This window comes from Papilio machaon, chromosome 28 (genome assembly GCF_912999745.1).
Source record: "Papilio machaon chromosome 28, ilPapMach1.1, whole genome shotgun sequence".
Classification (NCBI taxonomy): Eukaryota; Metazoa; Arthropoda; class Insecta; order Lepidoptera; family Papilionidae; genus Papilio; species Papilio machaon.
The window spans coordinates 3,698,248-3,719,006 of record NC_060013.1 but is presented as its reverse complement, the minus strand read 5'-3'; the positions used below and the strand labels follow the sequence as shown (position 1 = coordinate 3,719,006).

At 34.8% G+C, this 20,759-nt stretch overlaps 1 protein-coding gene across 1 annotated transcript in view; it reads right to left on the bottom strand.

Moving 5' to 3' along the window:
* Positions 1–20,759, bottom strand: part of LOC106714294 (1-phosphatidylinositol 4,5-bisphosphate phosphodiesterase epsilon-1) — a 73,478-nt gene that overhangs the window by 23,117 nt on the left and 29,602 nt on the right. Inside the window, 2 exon segments of the mRNA XM_045684942.1 lie at positions 1,319–1,492; positions 10,320–10,462. Coding sequence (XP_045540898.1) covers positions 1,319–1,492; positions 10,320–10,462 — 317 coding nt within the window.

Sequence of the window (20,759 nt, the reverse complement as noted above, 5' to 3'; positions counted from 1 at the left end):
GACGGAGGAGGGTCCACATAGAAAGCGAATAATATATCTCTCAAATTCACTTCCTAAGATTAAAATTAATAAAGAAAGAGGACTAAAATTAGGCCTCCGGTACCACACTCATCAGACTGCACTTGGAATTACTTCCACTTGACGCCTGTCTTCTGTGTGGTCGTGGTATTTCACTGAGCGAGGTACCAATGTTAAAATTAAATTTAAAAAACATTGTCGAGATCACAGGAGACCGAAGAGCTGGCAGCTACCTCGGACAAAGAATTAGTCTAGCAATTCAAAGGGGGAACGCTGCCAGTATCTTCGGAACCTTGCCTAAAGGGACACCTTTTAATGACATATTTTAGTTTTTATGTATTATATTTAATCTAATATTTTAACTTTATTTTAAAAACATGTATTTTGAAATAAATGAACGGTACCAAAAACAGATATTCAAGTACGATCGCTAAATAAACCTATTTAATAAGTACTTTATAAAAAATATTACGTAAAAAACATACCAGTATTTCTAGTCTTTTTCCATTTTAAAAATGAGCACTGTCCACTTATAAATGTGCTTGCATATCAGAAAAAAATGTTTTTCTCTTTTTTTTCTATTTCAACGGGCATACACATTTATAACTGGCCAGCTAATGGCGGTAACATTACGAAAAACCGCGCGAACAATGCTTCACAGCAATTACACAGATTAAAAAATAACACAGCAAAGAGTATTATTTGTAATAGAGTTTCTTCACTAATTAAAAATGTTTATATTAAACGTAAAACACACAAATGTAGTCTAAGAGACAGGAACAAATAAAAAATCAAAATTATTACCTTAAAATGTAATTAAATGAATATAATCTAAACAGTTTATTATATCTATCTCTCTAGTATGTCTTCCTTCTCTTTTGTGTAACGTAAACCATTAAAAAGTGACAGTTCCTTACAAATTATTGTTGGTTTATTATTAAATACCTAATTAACCATTGGTTTCTCTGGTTACTGTCATCCCTGTTATTTTCTTTATTTTAGATTCTTTTTAACCGACTGACAAAAGAGTAATTCTTTTGCGGGGTATATTTTGACGCATGTCATTACTATTGTTACCTTCTGTGGCGTAAACCACTGAAACATTTTTGACGAGAGAGATGTCATATGTTTCGTATCCTTCCCGTGAGTGTCAAGCTGTGAACCCTATAGTCACAGTTATTCTGGGTTTTTGATTTTTGAATGAATAAATCTCTACGAAGCTAGCGCAGATCTAGAGGCTCATTTTACGTACTATTGTAAACCTTGTGTTCAAGCGGTGTTTTTTTAAAGAAGTCCTTACCTTAATTTCCTAAGGAAAGCTCCAAAAAATGGTATGACTCTACATTCAGGCATAGCTAGTGCTCGGCCCAGGGCTCGCTCGTATTCCGCAGAAAGCAGTGCTGCGGAGAGGAAGTCGAGAATTGGAAGTGGCTCATCGGATACCGTGAACCAGAATGCCTTCAGCTTCTTAGACCTGGAAAGAGTACATGGAAATCTGATACTTGTAACAATAGGGTAAGGTTTACTTTTGCTTGTCTGTTATAAACAATGAAGTTCGATTCGAAGACATGGATATGTAGTGCACGCAATTTTAATACTTGTAGTCTTATAGTTATGGCATATTTTTGCTTTTTTGTTGATTACCCCATTAATTACCTATGTGAGAGGGAACAAATCAATATGGTTGTTAAAAACTTAGCTGGCTGAATGTTATAAGCCTTTGTCACATTTTTAAAAAACCTGTAATTCCAAAAAATCTTAGTATCTTACTAATATTAAAATGCTAATGTTTAGATTGATGTGTGTTTGAAGGTATCTCCATAACGGCTCAACGGAAAAAAAAGAACTCAAAAAAAAGATGAAATTTGGCATATATGTAGAACATAGTCTGGAAGAACACATAAGCTACTTATTAAGTCTTTTTAATTCCGCGCAGACGCAGTCGCGGGGAACAGTTAGTTATCTCTATTAACTAAACAATAGAACATAATGGAGACATTTGAAAAAAAATATGTCTAAAGAGAAAACTGTACGTATTCAAATTCAGAAATCGTATTTCCCCAGTCAATTTCATTTATTGTGTTAAGAAGTCAGTAAAAGTAAATAAATCGACCCGTGTCGATATTAACAGTCCCTAATACAGAAGTTAGCAACCTTCGGTTTAAGAAGAATTTTATTTTTTGAAAATGTTTTAAAATACAATGATTATTAAAAAAATAATAATGCATTGCTTATTAACTAGCAGTCGCCCGTGACTTCGTCCGAGAGGAATTAAAAAAAAAGTAATAAGTAGCCTATGTCCTCCATCCATGTGGCAAATTTCATCAAGATCCTTTGAGACTTTCCGGAGATACGTTCAAACAAACATCCATCTAAACATTCGCATTTATAATATTAGTAAGATTTAAAACTGTTTTTAAATTTGAATGATTTGAATGTGTTCTTTATTGTGTTGTGTTATAAATTATTTTAGTTTCAACAATCGTGATATAAATAAACCTTTTCCTATATGTTAAAAACAAACTATTTCACCGTTGGGAGCATATATTGAATTACACTACAGACTTCTATATACTACAGGAAATCACAGTAAAAAAATAAGTATAAAAACAAAAAATAGTTTTTTTTTTCTTAAAAATGTTGTATACTCCTGCAATAGTCGATAGTTCAGGCCAGTGTTGTACGGGGAGAGAAAGAAAATACCATATTAGTAGCCCGCGGCACGCGCTCGCCGTTTCAAACGTGATACGGACACTTTCAGAATCGATGTATTATAATACTATCACACCTATATCTTTATACTTATACGACAAACATCTGGCACGGTGATAGGCGCCATTAATTCTGTCCAAAAATATGTGAATTCCTTTGTACAAAAATTGACACGCAAACTGTAATTCAGTTGTTTTCACTCGTTAACAAATCTAGTTCCATACAACCGTAAGTTAACTGCGTCCCCGCTGAAGAGCTCGGAGTCTATCCTAACATAGGGGTAACTAGGCCATAGTAAACCACGCTGGCCAAATGCGGGTTGGTTAACCTCACACATAACATTGAATTTCTTTTCAGATATGTGCAGCATCATGTTTTCCTTCAAGGTAAGAACGTCGGATAAATGTAAATATGTAAATCAAAAACACATTGGTACATGGCGGGATTTGAACCCAGGACCAATAGATAGCAAGTCAAGTACTTAACTTAGCGATTAATTTTTGATGTGAAACATCTATAGGATCACTTTGTAAACCGAATTGTTGGCGTGGCGACGCTTGCCGTGGCGACGGGTCGCCACGCTATACTGAGGTATACCATACCATATATACCGGAACCCGACCTGAATCCATCACAATACGACGCTTTCCGTCCTGTCTCCGGGGACTTTCCACAGTATGAAGGAACCATAAAGGTTCAGCATGTAATCCCGATAATTGAACTGATCGGGACCTCGAACCTTTTAAATCGTTGCTTGGCATATATATTAAGCTACTAGAAAAACTTCAATATCGTGTTTTAGAACTTAAATCAAAGTGATGTGAAACATCTATAGGCTCACTAGTAAACCGAATTACTTGTACACACACGATGTTTCACATCTGCCAGGCGTCCCATGACGGATCACATTTTTTTTATAGAAAAACATTTCTAATCACAGCTCCATAACTGAATTAAATCTTTTATAAATAAATGTTGTCATATAAGTTTATGGTTTCAAGTAAATCTTTATATCAATGTATTTGGCGTTTCTTTTGAGCGTAGTAATTCCAATCTCATTGGTTTGTTTCACAATTGGAAACGTTACTTGAATCGATTTCAACGAAACATTCTTCTGAGAGTATTACAAATACAAATAGAAATATATATAAAATAGAATTACAAATGAGAGAAATACATTACTTTTTACAGGTTATTCGATACGATATTCTCTTGGGATTGTAAGCAAATCGATTCGTCTATTATAATCGATTTTATCTATATATATAAAAGAAAGTCGTGTTAGTTACACTATTTATAACTCAAGATAGGTCGAACTGATTTAGCTGAAAATTGATGGGGAGGTAGCTTAGAACTAGGAGACGGGCATAGGAACTTTTTTATCTTGTGTGCATTTTTTATTCCGCGCGGACGAAGTCGCGGGTAAAAGCTAGTTATTTATAAAAAGCCAATTTTTCACAGTAAGATTATAGTCGAAGTAAAAGTACATCACTAGCTTATTATTTTAATAATAAAATTTGTTTTTCTTTCGAAGTTAATTAGCAAAAAGCAATGAAAACGAAACAAATATACAACGAGAGAGATCACGGCGAACGAATGTTTGTTATTTTTAAACTTTAAATCATAGTCTAAGATCCGATGGTTTTAGAATTAAATCATTTTAACAAAGCTGAAAATTTAATAGATAACGTGAGATAGGAAAGGTGGCCAACCAATTTTTCAATATCAATATTTAAGCTTTGAGTACTTGTTTATAGATTTTTGTATCTTTTTCTTGACGTAGACGAAGTCGCGTGCTTAGTGTGTATGTATCTTCAGTTCATATATTAAGTTCTTACTAAGGGACTCTGAGTCTACCCTAAGTTATGGGTGACTAGTAAAAAATTGACCACAATTGACTTCACACATATCGTTGAATTTGTGTAAATCGCGTGACAATATTAAGATGTCATGGTGCTGATCTGATGATGGAGCTGGAATGTGGCCATAGGAACTTCGCAACCTCATCGAGTTTGGGTTCCTTTGAATCGATTTGACAGATAGTTTGTCTATTTTTAGATTAATTAATTAACAAGAACATATTAAAAGCTTATTTATTATTAAAACTAGCTGTCACTGATTTAAAAAAAAAAACGTATTATGTAGCCAAATTATGTCAAACACCATTTATAATATTAGTAAGATGTACGTTATTAAAACAGTGTCTTGTACATCACTACTCCATTACTTTTAAAAATGGCTGCCGTATATCTCGGAGTTAATTAACAAAACAAGGCATTAACAGAGTGGGACTTAGGTTGTTTTTTTATTATTTAACTAAAACAACATTGGTACGGATTTAGAAAATGTTTTTAAATCACTTTTTCCCTGTAATTTGTTTGTTTTTTCAACAGAATCGAAGTGAAAATATTTATAATATTTTCTTTTAACTGAATCTAACTTAGGTGTAAAACCTATATGTGACTTATCCTGAGCACTTTGTTAGCGTTTTCATTCACAATAGAAAATGGCATTTTTTAAAATCAACTTTCGATTAGACGTCATACGGAACACTCCATCGATATTACTAACTAGCTTTTAACCGCGACTCCGTCCGCGCGGAATAAAAAATAGAAAACGGGGTAAAAATTATCCTATGTCCGTTTCCTGGTTCTAAGCTACCTGCCCACCAATTTTCAGTCAAATCGATTCAGCCGTTCTTGAGTTATAAATAGTGTAACTAACACGACTTTCTTTTATATATGTACTAGCTTTTACCCGCGACTCCGTCCGCGCGGAATAAAAAATAGAAAACGGGGTAAAAATTATCCTATGTCCGTTTCCTGGTTCTAAGCTACCTGCCCACCGATTTTCAATCAAATCGATTCAGCCGTTCTTGAGTTATAAATGGTGTAACTAACACGACTTTCTTTTATATATATACTAGCTTTTACCCGCGACTCCGTCCGCGCGTAATAAAAAATAGAAAACGGGGTAAAAATCCTATCCTATGTCCGTTTCCTGGTTCTAAGCTACCTGCCCACCAATTTTCAATCAAATCGATTCAGCCGTTCTTGAGTTATAAATGGTGTAACTAACACGACTTTCTTTTATATATATATAGATAGATAAATGCGAATGTTAAGATGGATGGATGTTTGTTACTATCACCAGAACGGCTGCGTGTATATCGCTGAAATTTGACATTGAACGTATTATTATTGAGTTTTTTTTTAATTCCATCCGAACGGAGTCGCGGGCAACAGCTAGTAGGTTATACATCCATGGAATTGAAATGAAAAAATTGGTTCGAGATTACCAATCCCTTTTGTGCGAACAATGAGAAATAAAGCAAAAATAACCCGACCTGTGTTCACAAACATAAAAGTATGGAGTACGCTTTGATGTTTAATAAAAATAGAGGAACTCTACCTTTACTGGTCAATATAACCTGGCAAAATTGAATTGACTGATTGAACAAGGAATATATAGTGCAACAAATTTTAGTGACCCGGGCACGAGCTGACCAATTCGTGCAACAGATGTTTCTGGCGTGTACCACTGTTAATTTGGCATTATAAAACAAACCTCTGTATTCTTAATAACCTTCTAAAATTGATATTTCAAAATTCACTTTACAGATGAGATCGATCTGGTCTTTCGATGTGATATCGGTGACTCTGAGTGTAGTCTTGGTATGAGAAATATACATTTAGTGGCATCCTTAGTAGCCAATAAACTGGCAGTTAATAAAAGTAAATTTAAAAATAATCTCTATTTATTTCTTTAGTACGGGCCCTACTTACAATTTTATCTTCTAAGAGGAAAATCCATGCGCTAAATTATCTTACATCCATCGGGATATATTTTCGAGGTCATCAATTATTTTGTAACTTCCAAAACAAAAAAAAAAAAAATGGGACGTGAATTGTCTATGTCACAGTTCAATTGTGAACTTCGTCAATTTGTTGTCGGTTTAGAAAAAATCTTAACAGACCTTAAATTATTTAATGATTGATATGAAATTGTTGTGATTTTTTTTTGTCAGAAAACTAAACTTAATATTTACCAATTTGATTCGTAATTTCACGATAGTTTACAAACTGACGATTTAAAAGTCGACATATTGATAATTGTCATTTACGTATAAGTGACATTGCTGACTTTATACATAAAATGCCGAATAAAAGATTAGTCTGATCATAATCTGATTTAATTCATATCCGATCGTTGGTACAAAATACAAAACAAAACATGAATTCAACAAATGTAACAGAAATGCAATTCAAGTCAGTTAATGAATAAAAGTTCTAACCATTGTTTCAATGCAATGGGAACGCAAAACTCAACTCAAAACAAACATTACTTAATTAAAATACTTTAGAAACTGTTGAATAGGCCACTTCAATATAGGCCACATTTGAAACGGCAAATTTATTTATTACTAGCTTACATAAGAAGGTAATAAGTAGGTAGTGTAGTCTATTTAGTTTTTTTATTTTTCCATTATAATGTAGGAAAAGAAACGAAGTGGCCAACCGAATTCGTCGAAATAGCGCCGCGACCGCTGCCCATAGACATCAGCAATTTGGGATACGTTGCTCTAATCGATGGAAGAGGGGACGCACAGAAAGTGAATATTTCAACTCTGTGAAATTCAATTCCCTATCCTATTCTTTCCTTATAAGGCTGGGAAGGGAAAGGAGACTAAAATTAGGCCTCCGATATCAGACTGTATGCGGAATTGCTTCCACTTGACGCCTGTCTTCTGTGTGGTGGTTTTTTTTTTTTTTTTTTTTTTATAAGAGAAGGGGGCAAACGAGCAGCGAGAACACCAAGGTGTTCATCGACGCCCATGGACATCTGCAATACCAGAGGAATCGCAGATGCGTTGCCGGCCTTTGAGAAGGTGATACGCTCGCTTCTTGAAGGACCCTAAGTCGTAGCGGTTTGGAAATACCGCCGAGGACAGACCATTCCACAACGCGGCGGTACGCGGTAGAAAGCTACGCGAAAACCGCACGGTTGGCGGTCTGTCGGGTCGTCCGACGACGGAACTCGGCGGCAGGAATTGTTCCAAACAACTCTTCTGAGCACTCCCCGTGGTAAATACGGTAGAAAATGCAAAGGGAACTAACGTCCCTCCGCAACGCCAGAGTGTCGAGCCGATCAGTAAGAACTCGGTCGTTGACGATTCGAACCGCTCTCCGTTGTATGCGGTCAAATGGAAGAAGCTGGTACTGGGGTGCTCCCGCCCAGAGATGCGAGCAGTATTCCATGGTGGTATTCCACAGGTCAAGGCCTATTCGTGCACCCAAAAAATTATTGTTGCGGGATCTACCACTGTAAATATGTAATATTGCTTTTATATATCCAGACGAAGTCAGGTCTCGTAAAATGGGTCAAACAGAAATAAAATATTGTTCGGTCGATCACAAGTTTTGCTATAACCACTCGTTCTCTGTTCCCAAGTTATTTATGACTTGTAATAAACCTTTTTTCCCTTTAAATAAAACTGCTCACTATGTGAATATGTCGAAACATATTTGGAGCTATAAATTATTTTTTCTGGAACTTTTGACACGTACTGTATATATGATATTGAATTAGACTGTTTTTATTGTTGTTTGCAAGTTTATAGGGGATGTTTAGAATAGTTAACAGTTATAAAGCCCTCTTAGTCACAAACAAATAACTAACACGTACATATTTAAATATTCTGGAATAATTTAATAGTTATATTAAAAAAGATTCATCTTAATATATATAAATCTCGTGTCACAATGTTTGTCCTCAATGGACTCCTAAACCACTTAACCGATTATAATAAAATTCGCACACCATGTGCAGTTCGATCCAACTTGAGAGATAGGATAGTTTAAATCTCAAATTATAGTCGCAATTTTAATTTATTGCTAATTATTTGTCTGTTATTATTTGACAGTCACAATTATCTGTTAACTCCAAATCATTCTAACAGATGTCGATACCTTTTGACTGGGTTGAGTAAGTAATCAATAGATGGCGCTGCTATGGTAAATCTACGAACGTGTCATATAATCTTATTAACTGCGCGCGGACGGAGTCGCGGGCGACAGCTAGTAGATTTATATTTATGTTTATAGTATTCTATTTTCAGATTTATACAAATATACACTAATATTATAAAATATTTGATTGTTTGTTTGCGTTGAATAGGCTCTGAAAAAACTGAACAGATTTGAACAAATTCTTTCACTGTTTGGAAGCTACATTATCCGCGGGTGATACAAGAGTACATTTATTACTAGATTTTATCCATTGTGAATAAAGTCGCGGGCAATTGCTAGTAAGAAATAAAAAATGTTTTATATAAATATTAATCACATTTTTGTAACAACCTGTAACCATAGTATAAGAAAAAAAATCTTTAGAAAACATTATAAATTATGTTATGCACATTTTTTAATTTCCAAACATAAAATGAATAAATATATAATAATAAGAAGTAAATTTTCTTCCTTTCTTTCTTTTTCTTAGTCTCTTCTTCTTTTCTTCTTTTGTTTATTATATTCTTCTTTTCCGATGATTTTAAGTTGACGCTAGCAAGTAGTTTCCGCCGGCCTACAGACCTTGAACAGCTGAAGGCCGAAAGAAACCCCTGCCAGTGTCACTCTATTCTTCTTTGACAGCTTTTTATATTCTTCTTTTACATGTTCTTAGAAAATTCTTCTTTACATTTATACCTAGAATTAAGTATCCCCGAAAACGACGTGCATATATACGTAGATGTATGTAGAACAGAGGTGTGAAACTCAACTTAAAAGCTTTAAAAGACATGATTCTTCTTTCTGTGTCACATTGCGATCGCGAGCCGTATCTTTGACATAACTGATGTAGAAGTCATAGAAAAATGTCAGAGCCGCGCCAAATGGAAATCTCTGCCTACCCCTCTGTTTTACGATCGTTAGTTATGTTGTTATAATTTCTAGTCTTAAAAATTGTTGAATAAATTATATTGTGAACTGAAGATTTACATATAAAACCTAACTATATTTTTACCTAACAAAAAATAATCTGGTTGATTTTTTAATTTTTTAACTAGTGTTAGAATAATACGACAAATTATCAATGATGCGTTTAGTTGCTTGTAAGATTATAATAGCGCTAGTAAGATTAGAAAATGACGAAATCCACAATAGATCTGCGACAGTAAATTACTTATACCGGTAGCTCAAGTCTAAAACAAATCATCTTAAAATTCCAAAGATACAATTAGTTTGAAAGCGTTCCGTTTAAGTCTTCAACTTAAGACAAGGTCTCAATTCTCTTGGGCAAAGCTGTGTCATTCGAGAAGTGACTAAGTTAGTAACAGATTTCTTAGAATACTTAATAACAAAACCCTTAGGTTTCTGAGACCAAAATATACGTCTACGACAAAGATAATGTCAGGGATGACGTCATGTTATATACAGAGATTTTGGTTTTATAAACCCAAGGTAAGTTTATAACAGAGAGAAGACTCCTGCAATGTAGTATATAGCTTTTATAAATAGGAGTTTTTTTGCACCACCAAGAAGCTGATCAACTATTTGTAATTGATGCTATAATTTTAATATTTATCAACTTACTTAAGTCCAGCGACAATCTCCATAGCGCCGTTGAAGTTGCCAATGTTCCAGCAGGTGAGGGCAATTCGCAGCACGCAGGCGAGTGTCGCCTTCCTCTCTTCTGGAAGCGCGGAGAGCATCAACTCCGTCACCCACGCTGATACCTACAACCAAATAATTAGTGAGACAGATACCTGGAACTAAAAAACTTGGTAAGAGACGGACATTGACGGTTTAAGCTCTGCTAGCACCCTGGGCGAGATTTCTACCTTTTCTTTTTTTACCATGCCTTTGAGGAAGTTTACAAGGTTTTGTAAGACTGTGTAATTCGCAGACCTGTTTCGTCCCTATCTGTCCAACGCCCTGGGAGGTCGTCCAACGCCCTACTCTAACGCCGGCCCTGGAGAGAGATCTTAATGGTATATAGAAACTGTTTAGGCAAAAGATCTGTGGAGGTCAATAGCCAGTGAAGAACGGAAGATATAGATTTCAATTATATGTATATTTTTGAAATAAAACAGCTTCAATTTATATTAAACTAGCTTTTAACCGCGACACCGTCCGCGCGGAATAAAAAAAATGCACACAAGATGAAAAAGTTCCTATGCCCGTCTCCTATTTCTAACCTACCTGCCCATCAATTTTCGGCTAAATCAGTTCGACCGATCTTGAGTTATAAATAGTGTAACTAACACGACTTTCTTTTATATATATAGATTTCTAATTTAAGAAAATTACAATTTATTGCAAAAAGCAATCTATTTTTAAGGTGAGTTTTAATAATAAAAATGTATATCAAAACGAGAACTGAGCTCTTTCCGGCCATTTGTAAATAAATCCTTGGCTTGAATAAAATCCCTTTCAAAAACTTTAGAAGAAAATAATAAGATGTAATTTTGTCAAGATGAGAGAAATGTAAGAAGTGTAAGCTATTTTATATATTCTGTAATTCCATAACCTAAAACATTATTTTGTCTATTCTATAAATCAATAACACTTTTGATTATTTTAAAATAACATCATTTATCATTGATTTGGGATCCACCATAGTATTTAAATATTTGATTCACAAATTTGAAATAGAAATATTCTACTTATTTTGTTATTAATCGGACAGTAATTCGATATCGTAAATTAAAAGTATTGTAATGAGTAGTCTGAATGACAGCCAAGTTGGCATCATTCGGGGAATCGTGCGACTGATGTAAGATTAGTAATTGTAAAAAAGTTGTAATTTACAATTCATCAAAGAAAATATACGAGTTAAAGAAGACTGTATTTTATTAAAAGTATTCTCCGGCTGTGACTCCCACAGCTTCAGAAGTGGGATGACACGAGAACAAGCATTGTTTTCGATCTACGTCTACAAAGTTCATGTGAGTAAACCTTGTTCAATCAAATTTAAACATAAACATATTGCTGAAAAGTGTGTTTGTAGATAAACTGTAAGCGAAAACAGAGAGAAGGATTTGTTTTGGGTTACAAAGCCATAACAAAATGGCTTAGGGTTGTGCTATGGTTCGTGTATGTGGGGAAAGTAAAGTACCTACATGGATACTTTTGGTTTTATCAAAATATCACTAGCACTCAAAAGTGTGTGCTATTTTTTTTTTAAATTCATTATTCCTTATTCTCAGTATGGATTCTTATTATTAGTTGCTTTTATGTTTTTTTTAACAAATTATCATATTATATTATTATAATATTTTGTTATTTTGGTTATTATTTTGTCCAAATAAATACATAATTAAATAAATATATCAGAGATTGTGGATGTACATTGCAAAGTAAAGCAATCTTCCATTTAATGGAACAACATAAATGAAGGTGATTGTACATTTATGTCAAAAATGCTACATGTGGAAAGTACAAAATGTTATGTTGTTATTATTTAATTAAATTATTTTCTTAAATTTGGGTGTATTGTACAGATTTAAATACATTCTATGTGTACAAAAAGGGTAATTATACACATAAATTAACTTCTTAGAAGTTAAGTTTAGTAAATACTATATCACAAGTTACACATAGCCAAAGCAATTAATTCAAGATTTACATTCTTATACTTCTACTTTTATATACTTGAAAATCAATATGAATACAAATAAAAGTTAACTTTGACTAACAAAACAAGATGTTGTTGAATGAAATAAATCTAATATTTTTAAGATTAACTATACAACCTACATTTTAATTCTGCAGACAAATTATTTTATAAAGTTTTGTGGAACTTTGCTCTAATCCTAAGATTAATTATGATGTGTTAAAATAAATATATAAAGTTTCAAAAAAAAAATATTGAAATTACAGAACTTCTTTATTTATATCTCATAATTTATAAATAACACTTGATTTTTGGGTTTCCTGGTTTTACCTGTATGTGACTATGATACTAAGGCGAGTTAAAACTCCTGAATCCTATAGTGTGACTGGTATTTTGGGATTATTGATTCATTCCTTTACTATTCATTCCTTTCTTGCATGTTACAGTACTTATATTGATGTTTACAATTGTAATGTCAAGAACTTACATGTGACACCCTGTAAGGGCATAGCAATATATGTGTAGGTACCAGAGTTTTGTACAATAATAATTAAATTCCATTAAACATTTTCGGGTTTACATGAATAATAAATTAAAAATCTATAGAGAAAATGAACATGGCTGTTTATGTAACCTGACAAAATTCTAGTTTTTATGCTATTCCTGTATTGTTCTTTGTTACGAACTAAGGAGATTATGTTGGAAAATTTTAGTATTGTTATTGGTTACTACGCTGATAATTGTCAGTTTCAGATGCCACAATGGGACGTGAGAACGATAATTAAGGAGATCCAGTTGTGCCCAGGTGCGAGGACCAGGGTGAAAATAAAGACTAGCATTGCGTGATGATAAGACTAGCGTGTATTCACGGCTGAGAAGCGAGATCGGCGACAATCCGGGTTTAAGACTAATGACTAAGACTGACGTGAGCTCTGATATGAGATCGATTACAGATACCTATGAGTTCTCAGGTGTGAGAGCAGTGAAAGACTGACGGGAGCTCAAGTGTGAGAGCTATAACAGAGACTGACGTGAGCTCAGGTGTGAGAGCTATAACAGAGACTGACGTGAGCGATGAATCAAGGTTGTGCTCTCAGGTGTGAGAGCGACGGCCGCGATTTGTATCCACTGAAGTATGTGAACGATGAATCAAGGTTGTGCTCTCAGGTGTGAGAGCGACGGCCGCGATTTTTATTCACTCAAGTATAAGAACGATGAATCAAGGTTGTGCTCTCAGGTGGGAGAGCGACGGCCGCGATTTGTATCCACTGAAGTATGTGAACGATGAATCAAGGTTGTGCTCTCAGGTGTGAGAGCGACGGCCGCGATTTTTATTCACTCAAGTATAAGAACGATGAATCAAGGTTGTGCTCTCAGGTGGGAGAGCGACGGCCGCGATTTGTATCCACTGAAGTATGTGAACGATGAATCAAGGTTGTGCTCTCAGGTGTGAGAGCGACGGCCGCGATTTTTATTCACTCAAGTATAAGAACGATGAATCAAGGTTGTGCTCTCAGGTGGGAGAGCGACGGCCGCGATTTTTATTCACTCAAGTATAAGACGATGAATCAAGGTTGTGCTCTCAGGTGGGAGAGCGACGGCCGTGATTTGTATCCGCTCAGGTAAGAGAGCGATGAATAAAGTTTGTATTCTCTCAGGTGTGAGAGCGACAGCCGAGATTTGCCGAGCTCACGGGCGTGAGCAACGGATCAAATCTGCGAATGCTTAGGAGCGAGAACTATGACAGACCCAAGAACTTACCCAGATGCAAGAGCGGAGTGAGACGGGAGAATCCGAGGTTTTTGAACTGGCCGAAACCTTTACGGTAGCAGCGTGTCGAGGCTAATCATTGCAGTGCGGAGGTGCACATGCTAGAAGCGGAAGTGTGCATTAATCGCCGCGAACCGAAGGAGCCACGTTGGAGAGGAAAGTCGAAACCGGAGCCTTCACTCTGCTGGAGATTGGCGTTATTTTCCAGGTGGCAATGTTCACCCGTTAAACGCTTCGCGACTTTAAAACACAAAAGGAATCCGGCAGCAGCAGTATGATGACTCGCGGCGCGGACAAGCTAACTCTAGTAGCGCATCGACTGGACGAGACGGACAAGTCGACACGAACACGTACACGAGCGGAGAACACGTTGTGGGCCTGCTGTTTACAACCGCCTGCCAAACCACATCACAGTAGCTACCAGCTTCGCCTCATTTAAAGATAGATTAAAATCGTGGCGTATCCAGAAAGCTCGGTATAACTATGAATGATTTTTGTTGACTAAGAAAAATAATGTATAAGTATATTAATTGTGCTCATTTTTAATCAAATAATTTAGTGTAAACAATTTCTTGGTTTACATTAAGATTCTGTTATTATAAGATAGATTTTATAACTTTTACTTTTATGAACTGTAATTTATATATTACCGTTAAAATTGTTATTGTAATTACTTTTGAAGCATTATTGCTACTTGAAGGTAGGTTTGTTGATCGGATGTTGGATATTTGTTCATCAGGCGACCGATTGCTTGTTGAAATGCTTATTGTATTGAAGTTATGGCTGTAGAGACGGCTCGATTAAATATTTTGACGCTGATATTCGTAATGACAGGAGAAATGCAACTATTGCTTCAAAATCGAATGGTTCAGGATTGACTTGCTATAGGCGACCAACTAGGACTTTGAGTTTGACTTTTGAGACTTTAAGTGTGCTCACGGAAAGTAAAGCATGTGAAGGATTGTAGCGCCTCTGTTTGTTGTTTCGAAAAGGTGCGCGCTCTGATAAGGACATTGAGAAGGTGCCGGACCGAAATGGAGACGATATATGGAGAGTTGCCCAACTGATTCGGACGGGGGCGCTCGACTAATATATATTCGACGTTGAAATTAATGACCACAATGTGTATTGCCGTTTGCATTTGGGAAGCTAATGACCCCTTGCCAGCTCGATGGTAGAAGGAGTGCAGAGATGGGACATCATGACACCAGAAGACGGGCCCGCTCTTTTGTCATGGTTAATGGCCTAGGTGTATTGGAGGGCGTTACGGAGGTTTCGTTCAGAGTTAAGGTAAGGAGAACTGCTAAGGCAGTGGATATGTATGTGATAAGTGACGACTTTGTGAGTAACATTTATTTACAGTGATCCCTGATATTTTTATGACTGGTGCACTAAAAGTATTTGAGGTGATCCCAGGGCTAAAATATATTTTGAAGCTACTAGAGTCGTTAGGATGCTTAAATCTACTCATGCGTAGTTCATGTTGTTTCTTCTCCTTTTATTGATCCGAAAATGTATGTTAACTTTTTTATTGGGGGTACAGCCGGAAAGAAGTGTTGTTTATTTCTTGGCGAATACGAAACGAGGAGTATATTTAGCGCATTATAGACTTGTAATTTATCGGATGGCTCTTACAAGAGATTAATTTGCTACAACTGTTTTTGAACGCCGAGGCAGTTTTGGTTCCTCTGACTCCTAACTATTTATGCATGAAAGAAATAAAAATAATATCTGACGTGTTTCGGTTGAGTTTTAGCACTTACTTACTCACATACGATGAGGATGAAGTGGAAATGTAAACTAATTATTGCGTAAAAAGTCTTCATTTGGTTATTTAGGCTTAAATATAAAGTAATAACAAGAAAGAAATATGCATCGAAATATGGCTGTGTTCTTACGAGTCTTATAGAACTATTATTTATAGGGATTTTTATATCAAACGAACATTGAATCGTTGTTAGAGGCCTCTGGTTTGTTAGGTGACAGTGACCTTTTTCCACTCTTCGAAATTCAACATTCAAACATTCAAATTCCGTTTCTTTATCATGTCAATACTAGTTGAACACAGCGGTGTGATGATCGGTTTATTTTGGCTGTTTTTTTTTGTTTCTAGCTGATATCTTGAAATCTCGTTCGACATCATCCAAACATGTTTATTTCGGTTTTCCATGTAATCTACGTCCCTCTCGTCGACTCTCTATTAGACGCTTGGGCTCTCTGCAGTTACTCATTGCCGCTAATTGTCCTGGTTGACGTAACTGTCCAATGTTGGTGGCCTTGATGACATTTTCTCATTAAAGACATTATAGACAGTTTTATTTAGGAATAATAGTTAAACTAAAGGATATAATAATGTATGTCTACTATTCTTCTTTTGGTTCTGACTTATATTAGAACCGTTACCTTCTATAATATGGCTGAATTGCAGTCTTATACTGATGAATAATTTAAGCATTGAAGAATAAGATAGTTGAAAAGAAGAGTTGCTTTTCAGTTGAACTTCACGAACTAGGTTCCACAAGTTTAGTAGAGGTGGTTGTCCAGGTTCCGGTTCGTTTTTGCTGAGGAATATGGGTTAGTTCTGGTTTAAATGAACTGTCGTGATTTAAATTACAGGGCCAACAAGGGGTACTGTACACTCCTCCGAACTGAAAACCTATTAGACTGATTTCGGGCATCAAGGTTTTTACTCGCTGAATCTAACTCTAGTTTTTGTCAGGTACTAATAGCCGAGGAGTCACGCTATAAAGCTACCTAACTGAGGAGCTACAGCGTTTGGTAGTTTTAGAGCTGCTTAATCTTGCCATTTTTCCTTGACACCATTGATTTTCTTGACTATGAAGTGAGTGCAAGTGGAGTTGGTCCTGGCTACCATGGAACTGAGGCTGTATCTGGGTTTTTCGATCCAGCGCGAACTAGGTGGATTTCTTAGACCTTCTGGATTTTGGGAAAATTCATAAAAATTACCCTTCATATGGAACACAGATAACTGATCTTTTAAAAAGTGACAAAAGAATATTCTTGGCGTGGCAGTGGGCCCTGTTTCTCAAACGTTGAAGGAATATTTTCTGAGTGACCGCGGAAACATAGTTCATTTCCACATTGAGCCATGACCCGGTTGAGATGGTTGAGCTAGAATTTATTAACTATATTTATGTATTGGCTGTTGAGGATGGAGAACAGGACTGGATCACCACAGGCTAGTCATCCGATGAAAAGATGAAGGCGTTAAAGGCAGAATAATATAACTTTTAGATACAGATTCGAAACAGACCTTGGATGCAACAACAATTATAAAGAAACTAAAAGAAAACAAATCAGATTTATCGAATTGTTGAAGATGATAATAGGGAAGAGGAGGAAGAGAATAAAGATCTAAACTATAAGTTTTATATGTCAGTCTCGTGCAGAGCGGTTATTTTATTTTGTAAAATTACTGTTTGATTAATAATTTGATAATTAATTGATAAGCGTGGTTTAGTTAAAGGTATGAAGTAGTTTATTTTATTTGTTCTTAAAGTTAATGTTAAAATAACTAATGATTTAGAGCCGACTACTATGTATTTTATATATGAATTCGATAAATTTTTAATTACTTCAAGCGAAGGGACTCGCTTTTAGCAGGAAGGCCGAGCTGTAAGCTATTTTATATATTCTGTAATTCCATAACCTAAAACATTATTTTGTCTATTCTATAAATCAATAACACTTTTGATTATTTTAAAATAACATCATTTATCATTGATTTGGGATCCACCATAGTATTTAAATATTTGATTCACAAATTTGAAATAGAAATATTCTACTTATTTTGTTATTAATCGGACAGTAATTCGATATCGTAAATTAAAAGTATTGTAATGAGTAGTCTGAATGACAGCCAAGTTGGCATCATTCGGGGAATCGTGCGACTGATGTAAGATTAGTAATTGTAAAAAAGTTGTAATTTACAATTCATCAAAGAAAATATACGAGTTAAAGAAGACTGTATTTTATTAAAAGTATTCTCCGGCTGTGACTCCCACAGAAGCTTAAGATGAACGTACGGCTTTCTGACTTAGCAGATTAGTACTTATTAATGAGAAGCGGATTGATATTAGATTTACTATCTAGTTAATATAAAGCGTAGACACACTTCTTTATCACACAATATCTCAGCAATCACTTCATATTTTTGAATAATTATTTTTGTAATAAAAACCCCTATACTTATGACATGCTTTGGGATATATATTTTCACGCCATGGATTTTCATTAGTGTTACAATATGTAAATTTTAACTGAAATATAATAAAAAAATGTGAGCCGTCATGGGACGCCTGGCAGATGTGAAACATCGTGTGTGTACAAGTAATATGCATAAAACATTAAATAAATAAATAAATGACAAATGAATGAATGAATGAATGAAGAAATGAATGAAGGACTGAACGAATGAATGAATGGATGAATAAAGGAAGGAATGGATGAATGAAGGAACGAATGAATGAATGAATGAATGAAGGAAGGAAGTAATGAATGATTGAAGGCATGAATAATAGTAATAAATAATATTAAAAATTATTCAAATAATATATACCTATGTATACATCAGTATAGCCTGGCGACCCGTCGCCACGCCAAGCGTCGCCACGCCAACAATTCGGTTTACAAGTGATCCTATAGATGTTTCACATCAAAAATAGGTTTTGTATCAAGGAATATTTATCGCGCGTAAAAATATTTTTATGTTATATATATATATATATATATAACATAAAAATATATATATATATAACATAAAAATATTTTTATATATATATATGGGGTTATATATATATGGGTATATATATATGGGGTTTTGTATATATGTAACTTCCATTGTAACCTTCTATATCGTAAACAACTGAACCGATTTTTACGTGATGTCATTCATCAGTCATAGGGTATATTAAATTAGTACAAAATAGATATAGTTGACGTGAGAGATGAAATTTTAAAACAACAGTAAAAAGAACGAGTTTACACGCACACGCTATAACCTTTTTTCATTGCAAAATTTTTTTTTCGTTATTTTTAAGTAAATACTGAAATAAAAATGTGTAAAATAATATTTCAGTTTATTTAGTATTATTTTAAATATTTGGTTTAAAATGCAGACAATAGATGGCGCTATTTCATTCATTAGAGTCTCGGCCAAACTTTTTTTGATGTTTTTTAGTTATTTTGTGTGTTGCGGCAGTGAAAAAAATGTTGGTTACAAATGTCTACTTTTAGCCTAAAAACTATATTATGTTAAAAATAATAACTCAAACATAACAACAATGTGATATCAAGCTATTTCCTAAGTTATATTACTTAAGTTGAAATAGTCTCGTTCACGTTGTATGGAGTTTGAAGTTTGTTTGATAACTGAGATTGTACTGCACAAATAATTTTATAAACTACTAGCTGTCGCCCGCGATTCTGTCCGCACGAAAACAAAAAAAATTGTATTATACGTGTTCTTCCAAAATATGTTCTACATCTGTCATAAATTTCATCAAGATCCGTTAAGTCGTTGCGGAGATACCTTCAAACAAACATCCATCTAAACATTCGCATTTATAATATTACAATAGTCTATATATATAAAAGAAAGTCGTGTTAGTTACACTATCTATAACTCAAGAACGGCTGAATCGATTTGACTGAAAATTGGTGGGCAGGTAGCTTAGAACCAGGAAACGGACATAGGATAATTTTTACCCCGTTTTCCATTTTTTTATTCAGCGCGGACGGAGTCGCGGGTAAAAGCTAGTATAATATAAAAGTCGTGTTTATTACAATATTTATAACTCAAAATCGGTCGAACTGATTTAGTTGAAAATGGATGGGGAGGTAGCTTAGAACTAGGAGACGGACATAGGAACTTTTTATCTTGTGTGCATTTTTTTTTATTCCGCGCGGACGAAGTCGCGGGTAAAAGCTAGTATGATATAAAATTACTTTAGTTATGTTTATTCATTACTTTGAGCAGGAAAAATAAATGGAATTAATTTCTTAGTTAACGTGTTATCGTGGTTAGTTTTTTTTTTAAATATTAAAAGGTAGCAAACGAGCGTACGGCCATCTGAATTCGTCGAAATAGCGAAGCGACCGTTATTTTTATATAGCCTAACCTAGCTCTTTACCACGATTCCATTTGATTAAGTGATGATGTGATCCTAAAGATCGTACGCACTAGCTTAAATGCCTATTCACTCTACTCTTGAAGTCCACCACGTTGTACTTGGACGGAAAAACTGACGAACTTGTTCCAATCCTTTGCAGTACGCACAAGGAAAAATGATTCAATCCTTTTCATTAGAACTTGCGGCATGTAAATAACTGCAATTGTAGATGCGTTGCCTACCTTTAATCAAAGGACGGAATTCTATCAGAAAACATATTAAACCATGTGCAAATACAGGGCAAAGAAAATGGAATAAAATAAATATGACATGACGATTTAAAAAGTACCTTTTGACATTTTGATATTGATAGTGTGGCGCTACTGAGCTGTTGTAATTTATAATTTTTATTTTATTTTAGCGCTAAAAGGCTTTTTAAGGAAACAGCAAAAAGGTTTAGTCGACATCACAGGAGACCGAAGAGCTGCCAGCTACCTCGGACAAAGAATTAATTTA